The sequence below is a fragment of the Pongo abelii genome, chromosome 1 (assembly GCF_028885655.2).
Source record: "Pongo abelii isolate AG06213 chromosome 1, NHGRI_mPonAbe1-v2.0_pri, whole genome shotgun sequence".
NCBI classification, from domain to species: Eukaryota; Metazoa; Chordata; class Mammalia; order Primates; family Hominidae; genus Pongo; species Pongo abelii.
The window spans coordinates 95,810,350-95,833,545 of record NC_071985.2 but is presented as its reverse complement, the minus strand read 5'-3'; the positions used below and the strand labels follow the sequence as shown (position 1 = coordinate 95,833,545).

Genomic DNA, 23,196 nt, shown 5'->3' with positions numbered 1-23,196 from the left:
CAGACATGCCCTCTGCTGCGGGTGATGCAATTAAGCAACTCCTCACTATGGTGGGGGAGTTACCCCACTGCTCTTGGCCTCAGTTTTTCCATCAGGGAAATGGAGATAACACCACAAAGCATTCCTATGAGGACGCTGCATGTCAGAAGTTTCTCCTCCCTTGGCCTGTGGTCACCCTTGACTAGGCTCCGAGCACCCGGCTCAGACTCACCTGCCTCCAGTTCTGCATCACGTGGCCTCAGGGACAGGCCAGGCACCTCGGGAATCTATCGTCTAATTTCTGAAATAATGAAAAGCCTCCAGACACATTTACTCTCTAAATAAAATCCACAGTTTAAATTATAAACAAGACAATTTAAGAATACTGGTAACTAAGTGGGAACAATTTCACATGTTAAACTTGACAAAATAATTATAAAACTACTACTCAGTTAACTATATTCACATCTACTTAACTCAGTAAGTTTGACAACATAGATGTTTACTTTATTAAGTTTGTTATACATTTTCTCCAAAAAAGTCTAGCCAGTCACCAGACCCCACCCTACCCCTCGAAAACAGACATCGTGGCATTCAAGGACAACGAGCCGCTTCTGCCTGTACTTACTAATAGGCAGTGGCTTCCCACTAAAAATCGCTGTTTTTCTAGAACACCAATCACAATTCCTTTCCTAGGTACCAAACAGCATGACCTCAAAGAAATTAGAAAATGACTGCACAGCCCAAACTGAAAGAAAAACTTTGCATCTTATGTTCTTTCTCCTTTTGTCCCAACATAGCCTCACTCCGTAACATACCTCCCCAGCGGAACACATACCCCAAGAGCCCTGCCACGGGCGATCGGGGTCCCAAGGGCCCAGGCCTCCTCCACCGCCCTGCAAGTCAGGGCCAGGGCAGATCATGAGCCTCCTTGAGTCACCACATCCTCATCCACGAAATAGGGACCGTGGGTTCCCTGTCCTGCCTGCTCACTTCATAGGGTAGTGGTGAAAAACAGAAGAGGATGTCCAGTGTTTTATGTTTCCCCCAGCTGTTCAGGTCTCCTCTTGTTTGAACTTCATAATCCCCTGGGAAGCAGGTAGACCAGGCTTACTTCCAATCTACAGATCCCAAGAAAGAGGCCCAAGAAAGGAAAGGGCTCAGGGTTTATCAGGAACCAGCCAGTCGCAGGCGCTTATTTAATAGAGGGCAGGTGACTTGCCGAGGATCGAACAGCTGGTCCATTGTCAAGCCAGGCTATGAGCGCACGTTTCTGACTCCAGGTGCCATGTGCTGTCCCTTCTATGGGCAATAAAACCTTATATGTAGGAATGCAAAGTATCAGTATTACCATTGTTGCTGATGTTACTAAAATTGAACCAAACTGGTTTTATCATGGGTTGACTGGAATTGCATGATGGAGGGCCTTGGTCACTAAATTTAAAAATATGGACTTAATTTTCTAGAGGTAGCAATTGAAGGTTTTTGAGGGGTAATAGTAGGAACGGTAACTGGAAGCCAGAAAAGCTACTTCTGTAAACTGGTGTAAGATGACAGGGATCTGTGTCAGGGAGGTGGCAGGAAGAGATGACTTTGAGCGACATCGCAGAATAAGAACTATAGACTTGGTGCCTAAATAGAAGGCTGGAAATGGGGCTGGGAGTGGGCATAAGGATGGGGAATGATTTGAGCCTAAGAGATGGTTGTAGCCCAACAGCACGTCTCCTCTTCTTCATTAGTAATAGCGCCCAGGAAGGAGCAATGATTTCCAATAATAAAGATTGCATTTTCCCGCCATGTGGAATGACCAACGGATGTAAATAAAAGTGACATGTGTTACTTCCAGGAAATGTCCTTAACAAGAAAGAAACAACCTTATTTTTTCCATTTCTTTTTCCTGATGGCTAAAAGGTAGGTGGGATGGTGGGAGCTCCAGCAGCTTTCTTGAAGTATGAGAAAGAAGCCATGTACCAAGGATGGCAGGGCAACAAGGGAGAAGGAGCCTGCATCCCTGATGATGCCACAGAGCGGCATACCTGCTATAGACACCTTTCTGGACTTCTTTGGCGTCAGGCAGAACTTCTATTTCGTTTAAGCTATTGTTGTTTTGGGTTTCCCATCACTTGCAGCCTAAAATGAATACTAACGGGTAAAGTTCCTGAGAAAAAGAAGACACAAACAGAGAAGCAGAGAGAGAATTTCGGGGCAACATGATGAGTTTGATCACAGATTTGATGCGTGGGACATCAGTACTGGAGAAGATGTATATAAAACTTGGCCTGGTGCAGGGATGTATTCAAGAACTCTCCACTGCCACCACCGCCCTTCTAAGTCACTTTTGTCTCTTGCCTGGCCTGCTACAGTAGCCTCTTTGGTTCTCCTAGTAGTTTTCTTGCCACCTCCAATTTACTCACAAAGATGCCAAGGTAATATTTTTAGAATGAACCATATTGTATTACTCTCCTATTTAAAACCCTTCAAAGGCACCAGACATGCTTGAGGCTGGGAGTTTAAGACCAGCCTGGGCAACATAGAGAGACTCTGTTGCCAAAAAATTTTTGTATTTAGCCAGGCATGTTGGCTTATGCCTGTAGTCCCAGCTACTCAGGGGGCTGAAGTGGGAAGATTGCTTGAGCCCAGGAGTTAAAGGCTGCAGTGAGCTGTCATCACGCTATTGCATTCCAGTCTGGATGACAAAATGAGACAAGAAAGAAAGGAATAAAGGAAGAAAGAAAGAAAGAAAGAAAGAGACAAAGAAAGAAAAGAGAAGAAAGGAAAGGAAGGAAAGGAAGGAATGGAAGGAAGAAGGAAAGGAAGAAGGAAAGAAAGAAAGAAAGAAAGGAGGGAGGGAGGGAGGGAAGGAAGGAAAGAAAGAAAAGAAAAGAAAGAAAGAAGAACGGAAGGAAGAAAGGAAAGAAAGAAAGAGGGAGAGAGGGAGAAGGAGAAGGGAGAAGAAGAAGAGGAAGAGGAAGAAGGAGAAGGAGAAGAAAAAGAAGAAGGCGGCGAAGAAGAAGGAGGAGGAGGAGGAGAGGTGTAGGAGGAGGAGGAGGAGGAGAGGTGTAGGAGGAGGAGGAGGAGAGGTGGAGGAGGAGAGAGAGGGGAGGAGGAGGCAGAAGAAGAAGGCAAAGAAGAAGGAGGAGGAGGGGGAAAGAAGGAAGAAGAAGGAAGAGGAAGATGAGGAGGAGGAAGAGGAGGAAGAAGAAGGAGAAGAAGAAAAGAAGAAGAGGTGGAGGAGGGGGAGGGGAGGAGGAGGAGGGGTTGGGGAGGTAGAGGAGGAGGAGAAGGAAGAAGAACAAGAAGGCAAAGGCAAAGAAGAAGAAGAAGAAGACAACGACAAAGAGGAGGAGGAGGAAGAGGAAGAGGAAGAAGAAGAAGAAAAAGAAGAAGAGGAAGAAGAAGAAACAACAAGTAAATAAAAAGATAAAACTCTTTAAAGGCTTTCCACTGCACTTAGGTTCAACCCCATAACATGGTCCTCAGGGCCCTTCACTTTCAGCCTCCTGCCCCCTTCTGCGGCTCAGTCCCTGCCACACCCTCCCCCCCTTCATCCGTTTACTCTCCTTCCAGTGACTCCTTCCCCCCAGCTCCTTGCCAGCTCAGGGCCTTGGTGCAGTCTTCTCCCTCTTCTCAGAAAGGTCACCCTCTTGGTCTGTGAAGGGCTCATTTCCTCTCATCTTTCAGACCTCAGCTGAAGCATCACCTCCCCAGAGAGACCTCCAAGCAGGCCCCAGATGAGTAGGATCCCTCTCCAATGCCATAAATTTTTTTTTTTTTAAAAAGAATCATTGCAAACTTCTTTTTTCCTCTTTCACAGTATATATCATAGATTTGAAATTATCTACTTTTTGTTTCCTTACTTGTTACCTGTCTTCTCTGGTAGACTATAAGCCCATGAGGGAAAAAATCATGTGTGTTTTATACTTTAAGATATATTTAATTCCTAGGACAGTGCCTGGTGAATAGCAGAGCTCCATACCTATACATAACAGTATTATTATTTAGCAAGCCTCTCATGAGAGCACTGCAGCTCAGAGAGAGGCGTGGCTCAATGCGCCACTTGGGATGCATGGACGCATTCCTGTGAGAGTGCCTGCATTCTCCGGGAGCAAGCATGATGAAGGGAAGCGGCAGAGGACGGAGAATGTCCAGGTAAAGGACAGATCTGTGTAGGAAATAGGGTGTGGGGGGAATCAGTATGAGATGTGTCCAGAGAGCAGGGGAGATCTCAACTTCAGTGCTCAAACAATCTGTTGAGAAATCTGCGAGAGCCTGAGAAACTAACTATTGCTTTTATCAGCAGGAAAACTAAGGCAGAGAGAAATGGACTTCAGGCCAGCCCCCAACTCCCTTGCTAAAGCTGGAAACAGGACAGGAGCCTCTTGTCTCTTTGAGTCCTGGCTGGTTCCCACATGGCTGAACCACCCTTCTGGCCTTACTGAGCTGTGGCTCTTATCTGGTAGTGGCCACACGGAACAAGGGTGCAAGTTGCTCCCTGCAGGATTCAGGCTAAACAAAGCCCTTGCAATTGTATTGAAGAAAAGTTAACAATAGAGCATGGGGCTATAGAATGGAACTGTCAAGAGTGCCCAACCTAAATAGAGATGGGCCCTGGGTCTCGCTCCCTAATTCCCAGGCCATTATGCCTGGGAGCCCTTTGCCCTAAGAATATGGGCTACTCTCAGGCTGCATTAAAAGGAAAATAATGCTGAGGAGATGGGAGGATGCCTAACACTTGGGGCACTATGTTCGTTCTGGGGCCTTCACTTCATGAGGACACTGATGACCAGGGAGGAGAGTGAGCGAGAGGGTGGAGTCTGATCAGAAGTCCTGTGACAACGGTTGAGGAGACTGGAGACCACTGGGTTACAGCAGAGAAGATTCAACCTGACTTTGGATACTCAGGGGACCTTCAGTAGAAAAAGAAATACCCGGCTGCTTCACTGGGTACTCACCATGTGCTAAATGTTCTACACTGTGCTAAGGGCTTTTTGTGAATTATCCCCTTTCCTGGCCCAATGTCGCCTCCTAGTAAGAGCATAAGCAAGGCTCCAAGCCCACATCTGCCCAGATGTCAGTGGCTTAACCGCCCGTCTATGGTACTGGAACTTCTTTTGTGTGGACCCAGAGAACTGAGTTAGGACCCAAGACAGAAACTACAAGTTTTAACCAATATTAACCAATAATAGGAAGAGATTTCTAAGTCAGAGCTGTCTGCAAATGGATTGGATAGTCTTTTAAAGTAGTGTCCCAGAGGCTGTTCAAAAGAGGCTGCATGACTCTGGTCAGGTTAAGCACAAGTGCAAGGTTAATGGTAGAACCAGGGGTCAAACCCAGTTTTCCCACCCTGAGTTCAGGCGGTCCTGATCACAGGATGGATCCTGTGCTGGTGCGATTGCTACTGTGTACTAGGTGTTTTCCCCTTGGCTCAGCTGAAACATGTTTAAGATATTTAAAAGGAGTTTTACTAAGCTCTGTGCCCCCTCTGTTGTGGCAGTGTCAGAGCCCATCTGGGCCCGTTGCAGCATGTCTGGCCCTGTCTGAGAGGGCCCGCAGGGGCTGTGTTACCAGGCAGCTCCCAGGTGCCTTTTGGGAAAACAAAATGACCAGGTGTGTTAGGGCCAGCAGGCTTCCAGGGCCACTACTCGAAGGCAGCCAGGGGACTTTGGCTGCCCCTTAAACTCTCTGTGCAGTGGGGGCAAGCAGGCATCCAGACCGAATGGAACGAGGTGGGGTAATCAAGGAATATGGCATGTCTCACCCATATTCCCTCTCAGCTCAGCCTCTGGGGGACTGGGGCCAAGTCTCAGGGAATAGAGGAGTCTGTATTAAATGGAAGGAGAACATCATTTTGTTTTTGTTTTTGAGATGGAGTCTTGCTCTGTCGCCCAGGCTGGAGTGCAATGGTGTGATCTCGGCTCACTGCATCCTCCACCTCCTGAGTTCAAGCAATTCTCCTGCCTCAGCCTCGTGAGTAGTTGGGATTACAGGCGCTCACCACCACACCGGGCTAATTTTTGTATTTTTAGTAGAGACAGCGTTTCACCATGTTGGCCAGGGTGGTATCGAACTCCTGACCTCAGGTGATCCACCCATCTCGGCCTCCCAAAGTGCTGGGATTACAGGTGTGAGCCACCATGCCCTGCCAAAAAAAATCACATTTTTAAAAACCCTTCCAGCAGCTGCACTATGTGAGCCAGGAATTCAGGGCTTTACCGTACAGCCTAGGCGGGGGCCTGGAGCTGGCAGTGGAGGGCAGGGGAAACACAGGGGGGTGAAGAGCTGCGCTCCTGAGAGCCAGCCTAGGACACTAAACTCATGGAGAAGGGGCCCTGTGGAGCTGAGGTGCCCGTCCTTTGAGGGAGGGGTCTGCACCGGAAATGTAGGGCACAATGGGATCATGAGGGGCAAACAAAACAACCCCAAAGTTGAAGGATGGAAAAGCTGACAGAATATGGATTTCCTGCTTGACTAATGTCAGCCCACAAATAGATGTGGCTGACGTCACTTACAGGAACCCCTTCCTTTTCCTTACCTCAGCCCCTCCAAGGAGGTGGGTGGGGGAGCGGGTGAGAATGAAGCCCCATGCCCTTAGGCATCCGCTGTGGGAAAGGAAGTCACTTCTCTCCTACACACCCAGCATGGCACTGTCACTGTGCACCTCTTTGGCAGACTTAGGAAGGAATTCATTCCAGTGACAAAGGTCAGATAGTCCTCCCCAGTTAGAGAAGGAACCCTGGCATTTAACTGGGTCTCCCTAAGGCAAAAATCCTGGAGACAAAAGACACTGGTGACTTACCAGCAGAAGAGAGTGAAGGGAAACCCAGGTTTGGTGTAATGCAGCAAATAATTTGGAATAATTTGGGGGTTGACTTGACTGAAAAAATGGAATGGTTTCTCAATGCAATATGGATTTCACTTTGCACCCACAGTCCCAAACTTAGTGCTTCAGAATGCAAATTTTATGGAAATTTTCCTTGCTTTACCAGTTTCTTTTTTATTTTATTTTCTCTCTCTCCCACTTTCTTTCTCCTCTCTTTCTTTTCCTTCTTTCTTTCTTTTTGAGACGGAGTCTAACTCTGTCTCCCAGGCTGGAGTGCAATGGCGCGATCTCGACTCACTGCAACCTCCGCCTCTCAGGTTCAAGCGATTCTCCTGCCTCAGCCTCCCAAGTAGCTGGGATTACAGGTGCGCGCCACCACGCTGGCTAATAATTTCCCTATTTCTTGATTCTCCTTTCTAAGAGATATCAGCCATTACTTATAATAGCTAAGTCATGTATAATTATTTAATATAAAAGTACGAAAAAACTAGCCACAAATGAGCAGTTTAAGTGTCAAAGGGCACAAAAATACTGCCAATGAGGAAGAGGAAAGAACGGCTGAATACGAGATCACAGAACGAGAAAGCGGCCGTGGAGTGGGACTGGAGACTGTGAATCAAGCAGGTGAAATCAGAATGGGATCCCACTCGAGACAGGAGCCAGGAGCTAGCAGCAGCCCTGGAGCCACCGGCCCAGCCCTGAAGCCGCTCCGGCTGTCGCCACAGCGAGAAGGAACCTGAACGCTCTGCTCCTCCACGGCGAGTCCCTGCAGGTGGGGACACCGCCCACCCGGCCCTCCCTGCGCCCCCTGGCGGAGCGAGCCTCGGCCTCTCCCGGGCCCCGGCCTCCCCACGACCGCCCGGCCGTGCGGGAACCACCCGCGGACTCGCGGTCTCTCCCAACAGTACCCCGCAACACCGCGGGGGCGCAGATCCCGGCCGGCCCGGGAGGCTACTGAAGAGCCAGTGGAGCCTGCCTCGATCACATTTCCCCTGTGGAGCTCCACCTGCCCGCACGCCGGCTCAGGCACTCCCATAAGCGGCCGGCCGCAGAGGAGCTCCAAGAGAGGCGCGCGCCCGCGAAGAAGCACTCCGGCCCCGCAAAGGCGCCCCGCGGCCCTGTCCACCAAGGCCACTGTCCGACGGGTCGGAAGAGAGCCCTTCAAGACGGAACTTGCATTGCGCTTGTTAGATGAAATTATATGTACTGAGCCATTCAGCTTTACTTGCCACCCCGCGTTGACGTAAAACATGAGTTCCTATGGAAGATGAGGGGCTTTGTCAAGTGTGTAAAAACAAATGCTACCTCTTTCCATTAAAAATTTATATATGTATATGCATTCTCATTGTTGAAAATACAATAAAAAGTAATTTAAAAAATCACATGTAACATCATGAGAAATCAACTTAATGTTCACATGTATGAAAATCACATGTACACCTTGGGAAGCTGAGGCGGGCGGATCACCTGAGACCAGGAGTTGCAGACCAGCCTGGCCAACATGGCGAAAACCCATCTCTACTAAAAATACAAAAATTAGCTGGGCATGGTGGCGCACGCCTGTAATCCCAGCTACTCAGGAAGGTGAGGCATGAGAATAGTTTGAACCCAGGAGGCAGAGGTTGCAGTGAGCCGAGATTGCACCACTGCACTACAGCCCGGACGACAGAGCGAGACTGTATCTCATAAATAAATAAATATTACATGTAACACAAAGAAATCAACTTAATGTTTCTATGTATTTTCCAAGTATTTCTGCATCTATCTATAAATCGGTAATATCCTACATAATGCTATTTTGTATGCTCCTTTTTCAAATATTACATCATGAATGTTTTCCTACCTTACTGTAATTTTCAAAAGGTTGATTTTTAGACCGGATGCGGTGGCTCACGCCTGTAATCCCAACACTTTGAGAGGCCGAGGCAGGTGGATCACTTGAGGTCAGGAGTTCAAGACCAGCCTGGCCAATATGGAGAAACTCCGTCTCTACTAAAAATACAAAAACTTAGCCAGGCGTTGTGGCAGGTGCCTGTAATTTCAGCTGCTCGGGAGGCTGAGGCAAGATAATTGCTTGAACCCGGGAGGTGGTGGCTGCAGTGAGCCGAGATGGCGCCACTGCACTCCAGCCCGGGCGACAGAACGAGACTCCGCATCAAAAACAAACAACGAAGAAACAAACAAACAAACAAACAAAAACGAATACAAACACGTTGATTTGACTTTTTAAAATTCTTGCTAACTACCCATCATATGGATGTGCCATACTTCTTTAACCATTTAAATCCTAGATGTTTACTTGGTTTCTCATTCTTTTCTATTATAAACTGCACCATGCAGAAGAGGTTTGATGTAAATTGATTATTCTATTAAAATAGCTTCCTAGAAAGAGAATTCCTGGATCAAAGTTACAAACTCAAGGCTCCTGTGACAAATTGTTAAATGGTTTTCCAGAAAGGTGGTCTAATTTCCTTCTTGCCCTCAGCATAAGACAACCCCATCCCCCCCACCGCCAACAAGAAGAAGATTCTCCAGCACTGAGTTATATTTATTTAAAATTTTGTCAACTCCAGAGGGGAAAAAGTAATTCTCCTTGTAGTTATAATTTGCAGTTCTTTGATTAGCGGGACTGAATATGTGTTGTGTGTTTTATTTTATTGGCTTTTTGTATTTCTTCCTTTGTAGTTAGCCCTATCTTCAGCCTATTTTTTTCACTGGGGAGATGAGTTCTTCTGATTAGTTTCTAAGACTGCTTTGTGTAATAGGGATATTTACCTCTTGTCATGTTTGCTGCAAATACTTTTTTTAGCGTAACATTTGCTCTTTAAATAAGTTCATATTTTTTGAAGGACTGAAATCTAAAATTGTGTGTATGATGTAATCAAACATACCAGTTTTCTCCTTCATGTTTCTTCTGAGATTTTATGCTTAACAGTTCTTTCTTCTCTCAGGGCTCACTTTGTTTTCTGGAGCTTGTTCATGGTTTCTTCTTTTACATCTGACTTTTTGATCCACCTGGAATTTATTTTGGTGGCTGGTGAGAGCTAGGGTTCCAATTTGATTTTTCATCCAAGCTTCCAATTTCCCCATTACCATTTATTGAATAATCTATTGCTTCCCAGTTGGTTTTCTTTCTCGTATATTGGGTTCTAACATAGTAGGGTTTATTTCAGTGTTTTCCATTAGGTTTCATTGATCTGTCATTATTGATTTTTTAGTAATGCCAGAGGGACTTAATTACTTTTAGTTTTACAATACATTTTAATATCTAGTAGAGAAAGCCCCCTCAATGGTCTTCTCTTTCAAAAAAAGCTAAGCTATTCTCACTTATTCATTAAAACATCCTAAGAATCAGTAGTTATTCTCCATTAAAATTTCTAATTTTGTGTTTTCTTTCTTCTCAATTAAATTTATATTTTAGAAGTTGGCATATTTTGGATTTATAAATTATGTTTTTCTGGTTTTTAAATTCATTAATTCCTATCTTTGCCTTTGTTATAAACTTAATCTTCCCTCCTGAGGTTTGTTTTGTTCTTCTAATGGATTCAGTTATTTTCTCTGTTCATTTTCTTCTGTTTTTATTATTAAAAATGGGGTCTCCCTATGTTGCCCAGGCTGAGGCAGTGGCTATCCACAGGCACAATCATAGTCCACTAGTGGCTTGAATTCCTAGGCTCAAGAAATCCTCCCACCTCAGCCTCCCAAGTAGCTGGGGCTATCAGTGCACACCATTATGCCTGAAAAACTTTAAGGATATTTTTCATCTGAGTACACCTTTGGTCACATCCTGAGTTTTTACATACAGGGTCGTCATTGTTGTAATTTTCTAATAGCCTTAATGGTAGTTTTGAATTCTCTGTTGTAATTGAGGAGATTGCTTTAAAAGTCCCACCAAAAAGTTGTCCTTTAATTGGAGTTTTATGGGCTTGTGGTCAGAGAATACAGCCCGAGCAATTTTTCTGATGTTTTGAAATGTGTGACCAAGAAGTTGATCGATTTTTTAAAGTGCTCCCTGGATGCTTAAAAAGAAGATGTTTGTTTATAGGCTACAAAGTGCTCAATTAATTTAAACATTTAAAAATTCAGATTATCAATCTCATTTTTTGTATAAAATTCACAGTTTTACTGTATATAGCACTTTTATCCATATTAAATTTGGACAATTTAGTGATTTCTGTTTTGAATTCATCTTGGTTTAAATGAGAATTTCTATTCATTTGCCATCTGATTTGTACTTACCTAATAAATCTTTGCTTTTCATTTATTTTTGGGTCCTTCTGTTCTAGGTACTTCTTTTGTAAATTGCATGCAATTAAATTTTGCTTTTAAATCTCATCTAAGAGACATTTACTTTTAACAAGGAGGTAAACACAATTATGTTGATTGTTATAAATTTTAAGTTTGTTTTCCTCTGATCTTCTTTCATACTTTGTATTGAAATTCTTCCTTCCTGCTTCCTTTATTTTTTCTGTCTTAGCTGTGTGGGCTCTGATGTGGCATGGGAGGTATACGTTTTCAGGGTAGGGAAAAGGCTGTCAGGCTGGTGTTGGAGTCTCAAGTCTGCTGGCTCTGTGGCCTGAGGCACATCGCTCAACCTCTCTGTGTCTCAACATCCTCATATACAGAATGGAGACACAATCTCATAGAACTATGGTATGGATTAAATGAAACAATATATGGCTGATGCTATTATTATTCTTGTTATACTTATAAAATTTTGCCTGTGGTTCCTTTAGGTTTTTAAAAAATATATTTCTCTGATTGCTAAAACTGAGTAATAGGGCTTTATTTTAAAATTCTCCTCTACGTAAGACAATGCATCTGGCATGCTTTTACTAATCCCTTCTAGCTTTCTCCTCTCAAATTTTTAATCTGAGGATTTGCAACCCTCTAATTATTATTGAATTATTGCTTTAATTTCATACATCTACTCTTTCCAGAATCTACTTTTTCTTTGAAATTAGAATTTGGAGTTTTGCAACCATGCATAAGTTTAGTCTTGATTTCATGTTTGCCTGTGTGAACCAATGTCTACCTGTCTTTCTTTACAACATTTCATTATTAAGATCTTAATTGTGATTCATTCTTTGGTCAACTGGCAAACGAGTTCCCCCTAAAAGTGTAGGTGGTTTACCTTCTGAGCCCAGAAAACTCCAAGAATGACTTTTGTTCCCCTTTGTTTGCCTCATTCAAATGACAGGGTGGATCCAAATTTAAAATGCTGTGGAACTGTTCTAATGACTCTGAATTTAGGGTTCCTGAGGGAGAGTCAGCTCTGGGATGCCTGTGTGCCTTTAGGATTGTTTCACCTTATGATTCAATAAATTTTCCAGAAAAAGAATGTATCGGGGTATGTCTAGGGGTGGCTCCTCCTGTCCCCCACCTTCTAACTGGAAAAGAAGAATCCGTTTCGATCTGCCTACTCTGATCTACCATCCCCACACACAACATCCCCTTACCTAGGCCAATTCTGAAAATGTTTACTTTGTGTATATTTCTGATTATGCTTTTATCCAAATTATTATCGTTTCTTCCTCTGAAATAACTCTAATTCTTAGATTTCACCTGGATCCTACAGCCTCCAGTTCTGTCCTATTCATCCTTTCTCTTATCTCTTCTGCATTCTGAGAGAGCTTTAAATTTTTTAAGTTTGTCTCCACATTTCACATTTTTAAAAATGTAGTGCCATCAATGTGGATTTTCTTTTTGCTAAAACAATTTTAGTTTTCTGGAACTCTGTGCTTATGTGAACCAGATACATTTTCATTTCACATCTGCCCACTCTTCTCTATCATAAGGATCATATATATTCTGGCACCCTATTAGAGATGCCCAAGACTCTTCTTTCTTTTTCCCTTTTTTTTTTTTTTTTTTTTTTTTGAGACAGGGTCTCACTCTGTCACCCAGGCTGGAGTGCAGTGGCGCAATCTCTGCTTACTGCACTCTTGACCTCCCAGGTTAGGTGATCGCCCCACCTCAGCCTCCTGAGTCTACAGATGCACCACCACTCCCAGCTAATTTTTTTTTTTTTTTTTTTTTTTGCAGAGATGGGTTTTTGCTATGTTGGTCAGGCTGGTCTCAAACTCCTGACCTCAAGTGATCCACCTGCTTTGACCTCCCAAAATGTTGAGATTACAGGCGTGAGCCACTGCGCCTGGCCACCCAAGACTCTTCTAATGTTGCTTTTTGTTTTTCATAATTAAACATTTTTCAAGAATCTTCAGGATTATTTTCCTCTTCCTTAATGCTGCAGGTTTTTCTCAAAGGCCTCCAGCAGGATCCCTGTCGCCTCCCCACCTTCCCCCTCCCCAGCCATCCATCTCTCGGCCTGGCACCAGCAGGGGATTGCTACAGGCTGCTCCTTCCCTACAGGAGGCTAACTTCTCACTTCTCCAGCTAGAGGGCAGGGTTCCTGGGTCTAGCAGGCTTCATCCCATGTGGTAGGCTAACTTTCCTATCCTCTCTAACTAGTCCTCTGATATCATAAACCAGTGATTTGCAGACTTTTAAAATCATGGGCTCCTATCAATTAAAAATTTTTTGAGCGTGCCCTCCTCCATTATACATATATTTATTATAAATTACAGACATGTATTGCTCTCTATCCATTTATTAAATACTAGCCAGGCTTAATATATATATATGTAGAAGTTCTGACCACTTCTTCCAATAGTCCCATGGATCACTGTGCGTGTGCCCCACATTGGAGGTTATAACTCAAACCAAAGCAATCAATGAGGAACCACAGTGCCTGGCCCCACTGTTCCCAGGTTCTGCTCAGTTCTGCTCAGCCTACAGGGTTTAGCTTGCAGGCTTCCATCAACCCCATGTAGGGTGCTTCATCCCTGTAATGACCACCTTCCTACTGTTTTGTTTTTGGGGTTTTTTTTTTTTTTTTGAGATGGAGTCTCGCTCTCTCGCCAAGGCTGGAGTGCAGTGGCGCGATCTCGGCTCACTGCAAGCTCCGCCTCCCGGGTTCATGCCATTCTCCCAGCCTCCCGAGTAGCTGGGACTACAGGTGCGTGCCACCACGCCCGGCTAATTTTTTTGTATTTTTAGTAGAGACAGGGGTTTCACCATGTTAGCCAGGATGGTCTCGATCTCCTGACCTCGTGATCCACCCGCCTCGGCCTCCCAAAGTGCTGGGATTACAGGTGTGAGCCACCACGCCTGGCCATTCCTACTGTTTTCTTGGAGTGGAAGGACCCCTTCTTGGAGGGGGTAGGAGGTTGTGGGAAGGAGATGGGAGGAGGAGAGAGCTGTGGTCTTGCTTCCTGCTGCTGGCAAGTGCAGGCCTGGGTGTCTAAGGCAGGGGCAGAAGAGAGTACAGGAAGGAAGCCTATTTTTATCTCCTTATAATGGGAGTGGTGGCTCTTTTAATGAGAGAAAGAACGGGCCACAAATTGTTTTTCTCCTGCTTTAGGAGCCAGATCTCCAGAATAAAATTTCTCATGAAAATATCAGTATGCCAAAAGTTAACCAGCACAATCAAAAACCTGTTGACAGACTGGAAAGCCTGGGACACTAAGACAGCCTGATGCAGAATTTGGAGCCTCAGGAGGGACCAAAGTGAAGGGTCCAAAGGGTCCGAAGGGAATCCACTCAAGAGGACAGGAAGGTCATTTATAAAGCAGGGCTGTGACAGCAAGGCTCACCCCACTTCATCAATGTTATGGGAGGCCTTGTTGCTCCTCCCAAGGAGATAAACATACGAAGGCGAGCTGGCAGGCCACTGCTCAAGGCACGCTAGGAAGGCTGGCTTCTCCAACCTGCTGCCGCAGTGAGGACCCGGGGCCTCAGATGGTCTCTCCACCAGTAAGGCTGCTTGGCACTTGACAGTGTATAATCAGGAGGTTCCTCCCTGAGAGGCCTGTGGGAGGTGGGCAGGCAGCCAGGAGAATCCCAGAGAATGCAGAGTGCCACAACTGTCAGGCCTTGGAACCCATGATGTAATGCCTCTCCAGGGGCCAAGGAAAACAAGCCCACTGTTGTCACTGCCCTCCCAGCAACCAGGCGCTGCCCTCTCCATGGCACGGCTGTTCTGAGTAAATACGATCCCACTCTCTCTCCTTGGGAGGGGGAAATATGAAAAACCTTTGTTGTCACATAAAAACCAACCCAAGATATGAGAACTGTCTTTTAAAATACGTCTTGCTGTAGAGAGATTTCCATAGCAACTTCAGAAGTGTGTGTATACAACTAGAGATAAGTCCAGGCTGATGAAAGCTACCTGGAATGTGAACAGGCTCTGGGCATCAGCAGCTGTGGATTTTTCTAGAACCAGTCATGCTGCTGTGTGACCCTGGACAAGTCACTTACCCTCTCTGATGCCTAAGGTGATAGAATCATCATTAGATCAGGCTGAGAGAGATCAAGGCATCTTGTCCACACTACCCTGGTCTGATGCTTCAGTTCCCCAAAGCTTCCCCTGCTTCCAGCTTCTGTCCAGTCTCTGGCTGAATAAGTCCTGGCTGAAGGCCTCTGCCAATCTTACTTATTATTTCACATTGGGAAAGACAATGATCATTTAAGCTTGATTCTAAAAATAGTGCTTAGTCTTGGTAAGAGAAGTGCTTTGCCTGTTGCGGAAACAATATATTAATAGGGTAGATTCCTGGGAAACAGTCTGTGAGATGCTGAGATTTAGGGGTGGGAGTTTTATTGGGGCTGCTCTCAGGATCAATACCTCTGGGGTATAGAGGAAGCTCCCGGATGCAGTGGTAACAGAGGCCTTAGGCGATCCCTCAGGGACCCTGGAGCCTGGCTGAGTGTCCTACTAGAAGCAAACGGGGTTGGGCCTTTGAACTCCCACACTGACAAATCCCCTTGGGAGCTTGCTGCCCCCAGGCAAGGGGCCTGACCTGAAGAGAGAGACTCAGTCACAACCCCAGCTAAGGGAAGGAGAGCCCGGGTCCTGCAGGGGCATCCGGGTGAAGCAACATGTCATCCACTACATGGATGTGTTTGAATTGGACATGAAGGCAGCCCGGGAGGCTAGTATGATAACATGGTCAAGACCATAGGCAGCGGAGGCAGAGAAAACAGCGCAAGACTGGGATTCACATGTCAGTCTCAGTGGCCTTAAGACTCTGAGATTGGGAAAGTTGCCAGTAGAGTAGAGGCCATGATTTCCTCGTATGTGCAGGATTCAGCCTGGGTTGGTGACACACACATGGAAGTTCAGAGTCAGAAACCAGTTCAGATTTTGGCTCCACGCTTACTATTAATAGCTCTGTGACCTCGGGCCAGTTACTTTCTATCAGTTTCCTCAACTCTCCCATGAGCCTTCATGTCCAATTCAAACACATCCATGTAGTGGATGACGTGTTGCTTCACCCAGATGCCCCTCCAGGACCCGGGCTCTCCTTCCCTCAGACAAGTTACCTCTCTCATAGATCTATTGTGAGGGCAAGCTAGGATGACATATGGATTTTACACAGAACTAGCACAGGGGTGCAACAATAACATCCACCATGCTTTAATACACCTCATGTTATACCTAAGTCTTTGGTCAAATGGCCTTTTCGCAACAGAAGGGAACTTTCAGAGAATTTCCGATTTGCTCATTGTTCCTCTGTGCCTTGGTCTTAGCGGGGGCTTGTGACCCATGTCTGCAGAGAAAGAGAGAGAGACCCAGTGGCCCACCAGGGACCAGACTAACCCAGCCTCAGCTTGGAAGCTATGGAAGGCCATGCAATATCAAATAAGGTGCATCATCTAAGTACTCTGCAAACTACATTCTTTAAAACAAGCTTATTTTCCAGTGAATAATAGTCACTCCTTCTTGTGATAGGTTCAATAAACTATGAAACTCACTTGCAGGTACTTTGTTGCAAGTTCAGCCATCTGAAATACATGCCAGAGAGCATCTGAGGAAGTGAAAGACTTCAAATAGCTTAAAGGGCTACGCAAATTCGATTACTATGTTAATAGACAACATGGCTTCCATCATTTAGAAAGGAAAACAGGAAGAGTATAGGCCAATATATGGTACGAGTTGGGCTGTTCTAATTATAAGAAGGCAGCACAAAATTCCCAAGAGTTATCAAGGGATCTGCACTATTATTATTAATTTTCACCATCATTGGATTGCAGTACACAGTGCATATATACACCTTGTTTGACTCTAACAGTAAATCCTGTATCCAGCTTTCAGATGAGAAAATTGAGGTCCAGAGAGGTGAAGCGACCAGCACAATGTTGCTCACCTAACAGTACCATGAGGAGTTTGGGGTCGGAACCCAAGCACATGCTTTCTCCATTGGGGGAAGAGTGTCTGCTTACCGGAGAAGGCTCATGAAGCCCTGTGCAGTGTGGTCCCACTCAGAGCAGATGTTGCAATGTCAGCTGCTGAGTAATGGCGAGGTTCTGAATAGGTGAGCATGGTGTGTCCCTGGGGCTCTGTGTGTGAGAAAGGTCTTCCAACACTGCACTGGCTCTCAGAGCCTGAACCTGCATCCTGGAGCCTGAACCCTTGTTCTGCGGCAGCAGAATGCCCTCTGTTTGACCGTGTGTCTGCTGGCCAAAATGCTGAAAGAAATGTCTGCAAACAGAACGTCTCAAAAATAGGTAGGAGATATGGTTCAAGGCACCCATATAGGGTGTGTTAAGGCTAACTCCTCTCCAGACTTCTTTGTCTTGTTTGATCTCTGCTAGGACACTGGTGCATGGAAGATTTGGCAATATAATTGTAAGCGTTGACAAATTAAGGGCGACTACCAGGATCTGTGTAAATTACACAGGATGCTTCACCATACCTCCCAACATAATAAAAATAATCTATCTCAAGCAAACATAGCTTCATTCTATCTCAAGTGATCCTCATTTTAAAATGAGGAAACTGTAGCCCAGAGAGGTTAAGTAACTTGCCCTAGGTCTCACAGCTACTTAGGGGCAGAATCACGGTTTCTAACTTAGATTTAGATTCCACATGTCAAATAGATTAAAATGAATATCCAGGGCTGGGTGCAGTGGCTCACGCCTGTAATCCCAGAATTTTGGGAGGCCAAGGTAGGAGGATCACTTGAAGCCAGGAGTTCAAGACCAGCCTGGCCAACATGGTGAAACCCCATCTCTACTAAAAACACAAAAATTAGCCTGGTATGGTGGCGCATGCCTGTAATCCCAGCTACATGGGAGGCTGAGGCAGGAGAATTGCTTGAACCCAGGAGGCAGAGGTTGCAGTTGGCAGAGACTATGCCACTGCACTCCAGCCTGGGCGAGAGAGCAAGACTCCATCTCAAATAAATAAATAAATAAATAAATAAATAAATAAATAAATAAAATGAATATCCAGGACCCCTTGCAAGGAGAAGAGTCATTAAAGGCAGCTCGAGGGTGGTAGAAGGAGGTGGCCTCAGTCCTGCCCTTGAGCCTTGATGATGGCTGTTCCAAGGAGTTGGCATTTTGTTCTACAGCCCTGGATCTCTGTCAGGCCACATCTCCTTCTCTCCCATGAGTAGCTTCTCTGAATGACTCCCAACCACCAGCCTCCTAAAACAACGTTTCCCAAAGCATGTTCCATCAGTACAGTGCTTCTCAAACTAAGGTGCATATGAATCACCAGGTGACCTTGTTAAATGCAAATTCTGACTCAGCCATTCCGGGCTAAGGCCTGAGATTCTGGGAGTTCTAACAAGTTCCCAGTGATGCCAATGCTGCTGGTCTGTGAACCAAACTTTAGGTAGCAAGGTACCAATAGTGCTTTATAATCAAAAGGATTTGTGGGCAAACACAATTGAGAAAGGCTGAACTAAACAAAAATAAATGCTTTCATTACTTCAGGACCTCTCAGAGCCTTTAAAATGCTAATAAGCATTATTAATACCCAAGAGGAATAAATTGCAATGTGTTATATGTGAGTTACTGATGTAACTAGAATGCTTTGATATATTGGTTTGCAAAGAAGGAACAGAAAATCAGGAAAATTCTGTGCCTTTTTCCCACCTTACCTTGGTTCCAATGCTGCAATTCTAGCTCATACTCAACCCCAACTCAGCACTCCCTTCTTTCCCATTGTCTCCTTTCAGGTGTCTGGGTACATGCCTGTCTCCTCCATCAGACCACATACTTCCTGGCACCCCTGCTCCTGCTCCCTTCCCTGTCCCAGCACAGGCTCTGTACTCAGAAGGCCCCAGATGGAATACCTTTCACAGACACGGACGGTCCAGGCAGCAATGATCCACAGAGAGATGCTGAACACGAGCAGCACAGTGCCAGGGCAGATGGTCATGAGCGTCTTCATGACAAAGCGGGTGTTGAAGTTGATCTTGTTGAGGGCCCCGATGCTGCGGGATGAGGCATCGGTGAAGAGCTTGCTGTGCAGCAACATGACTCGGGCGATCAGGTACAGGCGCAGGAACATGGGGATAGACAGGATGATGTCCACATCGGCCTCCGCCCGGGAGGGTGTGTAGGAGAAGGCCAGGCGTGCCGTCCAGAAGAACTTGTACTCGCCAGGAATGGGGTGGATGGCGCACACCAGCATCTCCAGGCTGATGTAGAGGATGCGTTCGTAGGTCATGGCTATCCGCCAGTCATCCGCGCCATTGTCAATCACGAAGAGCTGGTGGGAGCAGAAAGTCCATTAGTGTGGCCAGGACCAGGAAGCCCACAGCAGGGTCCATGCAGGATAGGTGGGACAGGCTGGGGCGGGCTGCTGGGCTCAGGTCAGCCTGACCACCTCAGCATGCTCTTTAGGGGCCTTGCTATGTGGCAAGAGCCCTGGATGGGGAGTAGGGAGACCTGGATTCAGTCTACCTGGGAGGCCCTGGCTAAGACACTTTGACTCTCTTGGCCTCACTTTCCTCCTCTGCAAATCGCTTCCTGAGATATAGTGATTTATAATAAGAAATAATATATTTGGTCTTTATCCTGGTTAGGCACAGTTCCTAAAACCCTAGGAATTTCCAAAGTGATAAGTGTCTTTTGTATGCTAATGAGATGACTAGTGGCTGGGGTCGGGGTGGGGATCCAGGGTGGCCTCAGGATGGGCGCTGGTTGTCAGGGGAACCAATCTGGTGATGAGAGGGTTGGAACTTTCAGCCCCACCCCACCACCTCCTGGGAAGGAAGAGGGGCCCGAAGGTTGAGTTGATCACCAATGGTCAATGATGTCATCAATTATGTCTGTGTAATGAAACCTCCATAAAATCCCAAAAAGACAGTGTTTTGTTTTGTTTTTTAACTTTTATTTTAGGTTCAGGGGTACATGTGCAGGTTTGCGATACAGTTAAACTCATGTTACAGAGATTTGTTGTATAGATGATTTCGTCACCCAGGTACTATTGGGTACAGTACCCAATAGTTATTTTTTCGGATCCTCTCCCTCCCACTCTCCACCCTCAGTGTCTGTCACTCCCCTCTTTGTGTTTCGATGAGCTTCCAGATAGCTGCACACATGGCGGTCCCTGGACACATGGAGGGTTGCGTGCCCAGAGAGGTCATGGAAGCTCCACCCCTTCCCATGCGCCCTGCCCTTTGCTTCGCTCCCATATGGCTGCTCATCTGAATCCTTTGTAAGGTCCTTTATAATAAACCAGTAAATGTGTTTCCCTGAGTTCTGTGAGCTGCTCTAGAAAATTGATGAAAACCTGAGAAGGGTATCCTGGGAACCCCTGATGGGGGTTCAACCACTTGGTCAGAGGCTCAGATAAAACAACCTGGGGCTGGTGACTGACATCGGAAGTGGGGTCAATGTGGCGGGACTGAGCCCTCAACCTGTGGGAGCCAACACTAACTCCAGGCGGACAATCAGGGTTGAGTTATATTGCAGGACGCTCAGCCAGTGTCCATTGGAGAATTGCTTGGTGTGTGGGAACCACCCCCTCCTTTTTGCTGACCGTAAGTGTTCTATGTTGAGCCACTTCCCAAGGTCCCTTCCAGCACACAGGTGCCAAATTGGCTGTTTCACGATGGTGAGAAAGATCAACTCATTTGTATTAGAAACACATCCCTGAGCCCCTGGCAGACCTGAGCTGAGCCCTGTAAGGGGATGTAAAGATGAAAAAGTCATGTTTCCTGCATGAGTGAACTCACAAGGGCTGGCACAGATTCCTTCTCCCCACTCAGAGAAGGGAGCAGCAAGTGTTTGCTGGCAGCACTGTGTTCTCAGACAGTGCAGTGAAGTGTTCACGGCACGGACTCTGGAGCCAGACTGCCTGATCCTAACACTACTGGCTCCGTGATCCTGGGCAAGTTACCGAACCACCCTGTGCCTCAGTTACCTCATCTGGGGATGATGATAATAGCTGCTGCATAGAGGTCGCTATGAGGCTGCAGTGGGTTCGTATATGCAACATGCATGGAATCCTGCGTAGCACCCAGCACGCTATGTAACTATTAGCTATTCTTATTTGTAGCATTATTAATGGATCTGGTCTCAGTCTTTCTGTAAAATGACAGTTGGGCTCAGTGATGTCTAAGCTTCCTTCTAGCCCCAACCTTTCACAAAGATGCTTCCTGCTGTCACCTCATGAGGATGGCTGTTCTCATAAGAATTGACTGAGCACCTGCTGTGTGTCCAGCCTTTGTCTTCTGGTAAGTCCCACTGTGGAGCCCCACCATATTTGATGACCGTGAAAGGGACTTCACATCCTTCCCCTCTGGGACCTCTGTCTTCATCTGAGACTGAAAGGAGAAGCCTCTAAGGTCTTATCCAGCTCTGATGATTTGATTCTTGGAGGGTGAGGTCTGAGATCCGGACATATGTTCGGTGTGGGCCTCCTGTGGAGGCATCTCACTTCTGGGAGGTAGTGGAGTGTTTATCAACACACTATGCCCTCTCTTTACTGGGCCCTTGGCCCTCCAGCAGATCTGGCTGTTGCCTGTCCCAGCTCATCCACAAACACATCCCACTCAAGACTCCAGCCTCATATGCTGCCTGCTCCACCAACAGCCACAGAAAGCTGCTGCTCTCCAAAGCTGGTTATGATTGCCTTTAAGGAGGAGCAAGCAGGGTCCTGTGGCCTAACATGAGCTCAGGATGAAGGGTACCAGCATTAGCACCTCCTGGCCGGGAGAGCAGGCCATGCATGCATGAAGGGTACCAGCATCAGCACCTCCTGGCCGGGAGAGCAGGCCATGCATGCATCCAGGAAAGGCCTGAGCTGCAAGGCCGGAAGAAACTAGGCTGGGTTAGGAGAAATTAATGTTGGGGCCAGGGTTGGATGGAGGTTTTATTTAACCTGGAAATACACCCTCAGCACAGAAAGAGTAACAGAGAGACTGGATCAGCGTGGATTTGCGGGGGCTGGCTGAAAGCCGAGTGAAGCCTTCCTTTCCTCCCTTGCACAGGGAGATCAGGGAATGAGGAACCCTTTATTCTGTCCATTCAACTGTCTCCTTGATGGTCTGGGCCAAAGGAAGCTTCTGCTCTGTTTCAAAGTTAGTCACCAAGCAGCTTTCTCTCCCCAGTTTGCTGCCTTCCTTACAGTTCAGCAGGAACCGAGGACCCAGGAGAGGACCTATGGTACCAGGCCTGGTGTGGGGTGGGTGGGCGATGCTTGCCTTGCTTTTAGCATCTACCTGTGATATGTTTCTGCAGCAAGAGGAACATTCCAGGCAATTCATGGGCCCTGAGAGGCATGGGCAGGGGAGACAGCACTAGGAGGCAAGTCTCTTACCTTGCCAAGCCTCAGTTTCTCTTTCTCCCTGCTCTGTACCCTTACAGAGCCATAATGGAGAGCAGAGGAGACAATGGATTGAAAGGGTTTAATAAACTACAAAGGATCATTTGTTCATTCATTCAACAAACATGTGCTGATGGCCCTCTGAGCAGCCCCCCACCCACCCACCCATGAGAATCCTGAAGGGAAACTACAGGGCACTATGGGAGCAACTGGCTGAGAGGCTCACCTGGTAGCTCTAATCAGGGAGCTGTCATCTCTGAACAGGAGACAGTACCCAGCACAGCACCAGCTGGAGACTCACCCTCCTCCTTCCCCAGTGCAGCTGAGCCTGGGTTTTTCCAGACATAGGTTTCCCCCAGCAATTAGAAAGCCCTAATGGCTGCTCAAAGGGTTCCCTCTGCTTCTAACTGCCGCCCGACAGGCCAAGCCATGGCAACGTGACTGCCTGGCCAAACTCTTCAAATACAAAATTAAAACCATCTACTCTGTAATAAAGAATCGCATCTGGTTACTATAGTAACTGGGTTCACTCTGGGCAGGAATGGAAGCAACGAGTAACAGATTCCTTTGATTGCCTGATGAGGAGTGGGATTATAAACCGTCAGAGCTGAAGGGGAGAATGCACCGGCAGCTCTGCCCAGCGTGACGCGAGGGTGCTGGTCCCCAGCTGCCTCTCAGGTGCCCTGCCTCGGTTGTGGCTTGCTGGTGCAGGGAAGGTGGGGGCCACATGGGGTAGTGGAGCTGGAGGTGGGAGAGCTAGCCTGAAGTC

General features: G+C 46.5%; 1 protein-coding gene across 4 annotated transcripts in view; it reads right to left on the bottom strand.

Moving 5' to 3' along the window:
• The window catches only part of KCNN3 (potassium calcium-activated channel subfamily N member 3), a 163,524-nt gene that overhangs the window by 46,359 nt on the left and 93,969 nt on the right, over positions 1–23,196 (bottom strand). For all 4 annotated transcript variants that reach the window (XM_024234811.3, XM_024234801.3, XM_024234816.3 and 1 more), the window contains exon 3: positions 18,946–19,364. In XM_024234811.3, coding sequence (XP_024090579.1) covers positions 18,946–19,364 — 419 coding nt within the window. The remainder of the gene's footprint in view (positions 1–18,945; positions 19,365–23,196) is intronic.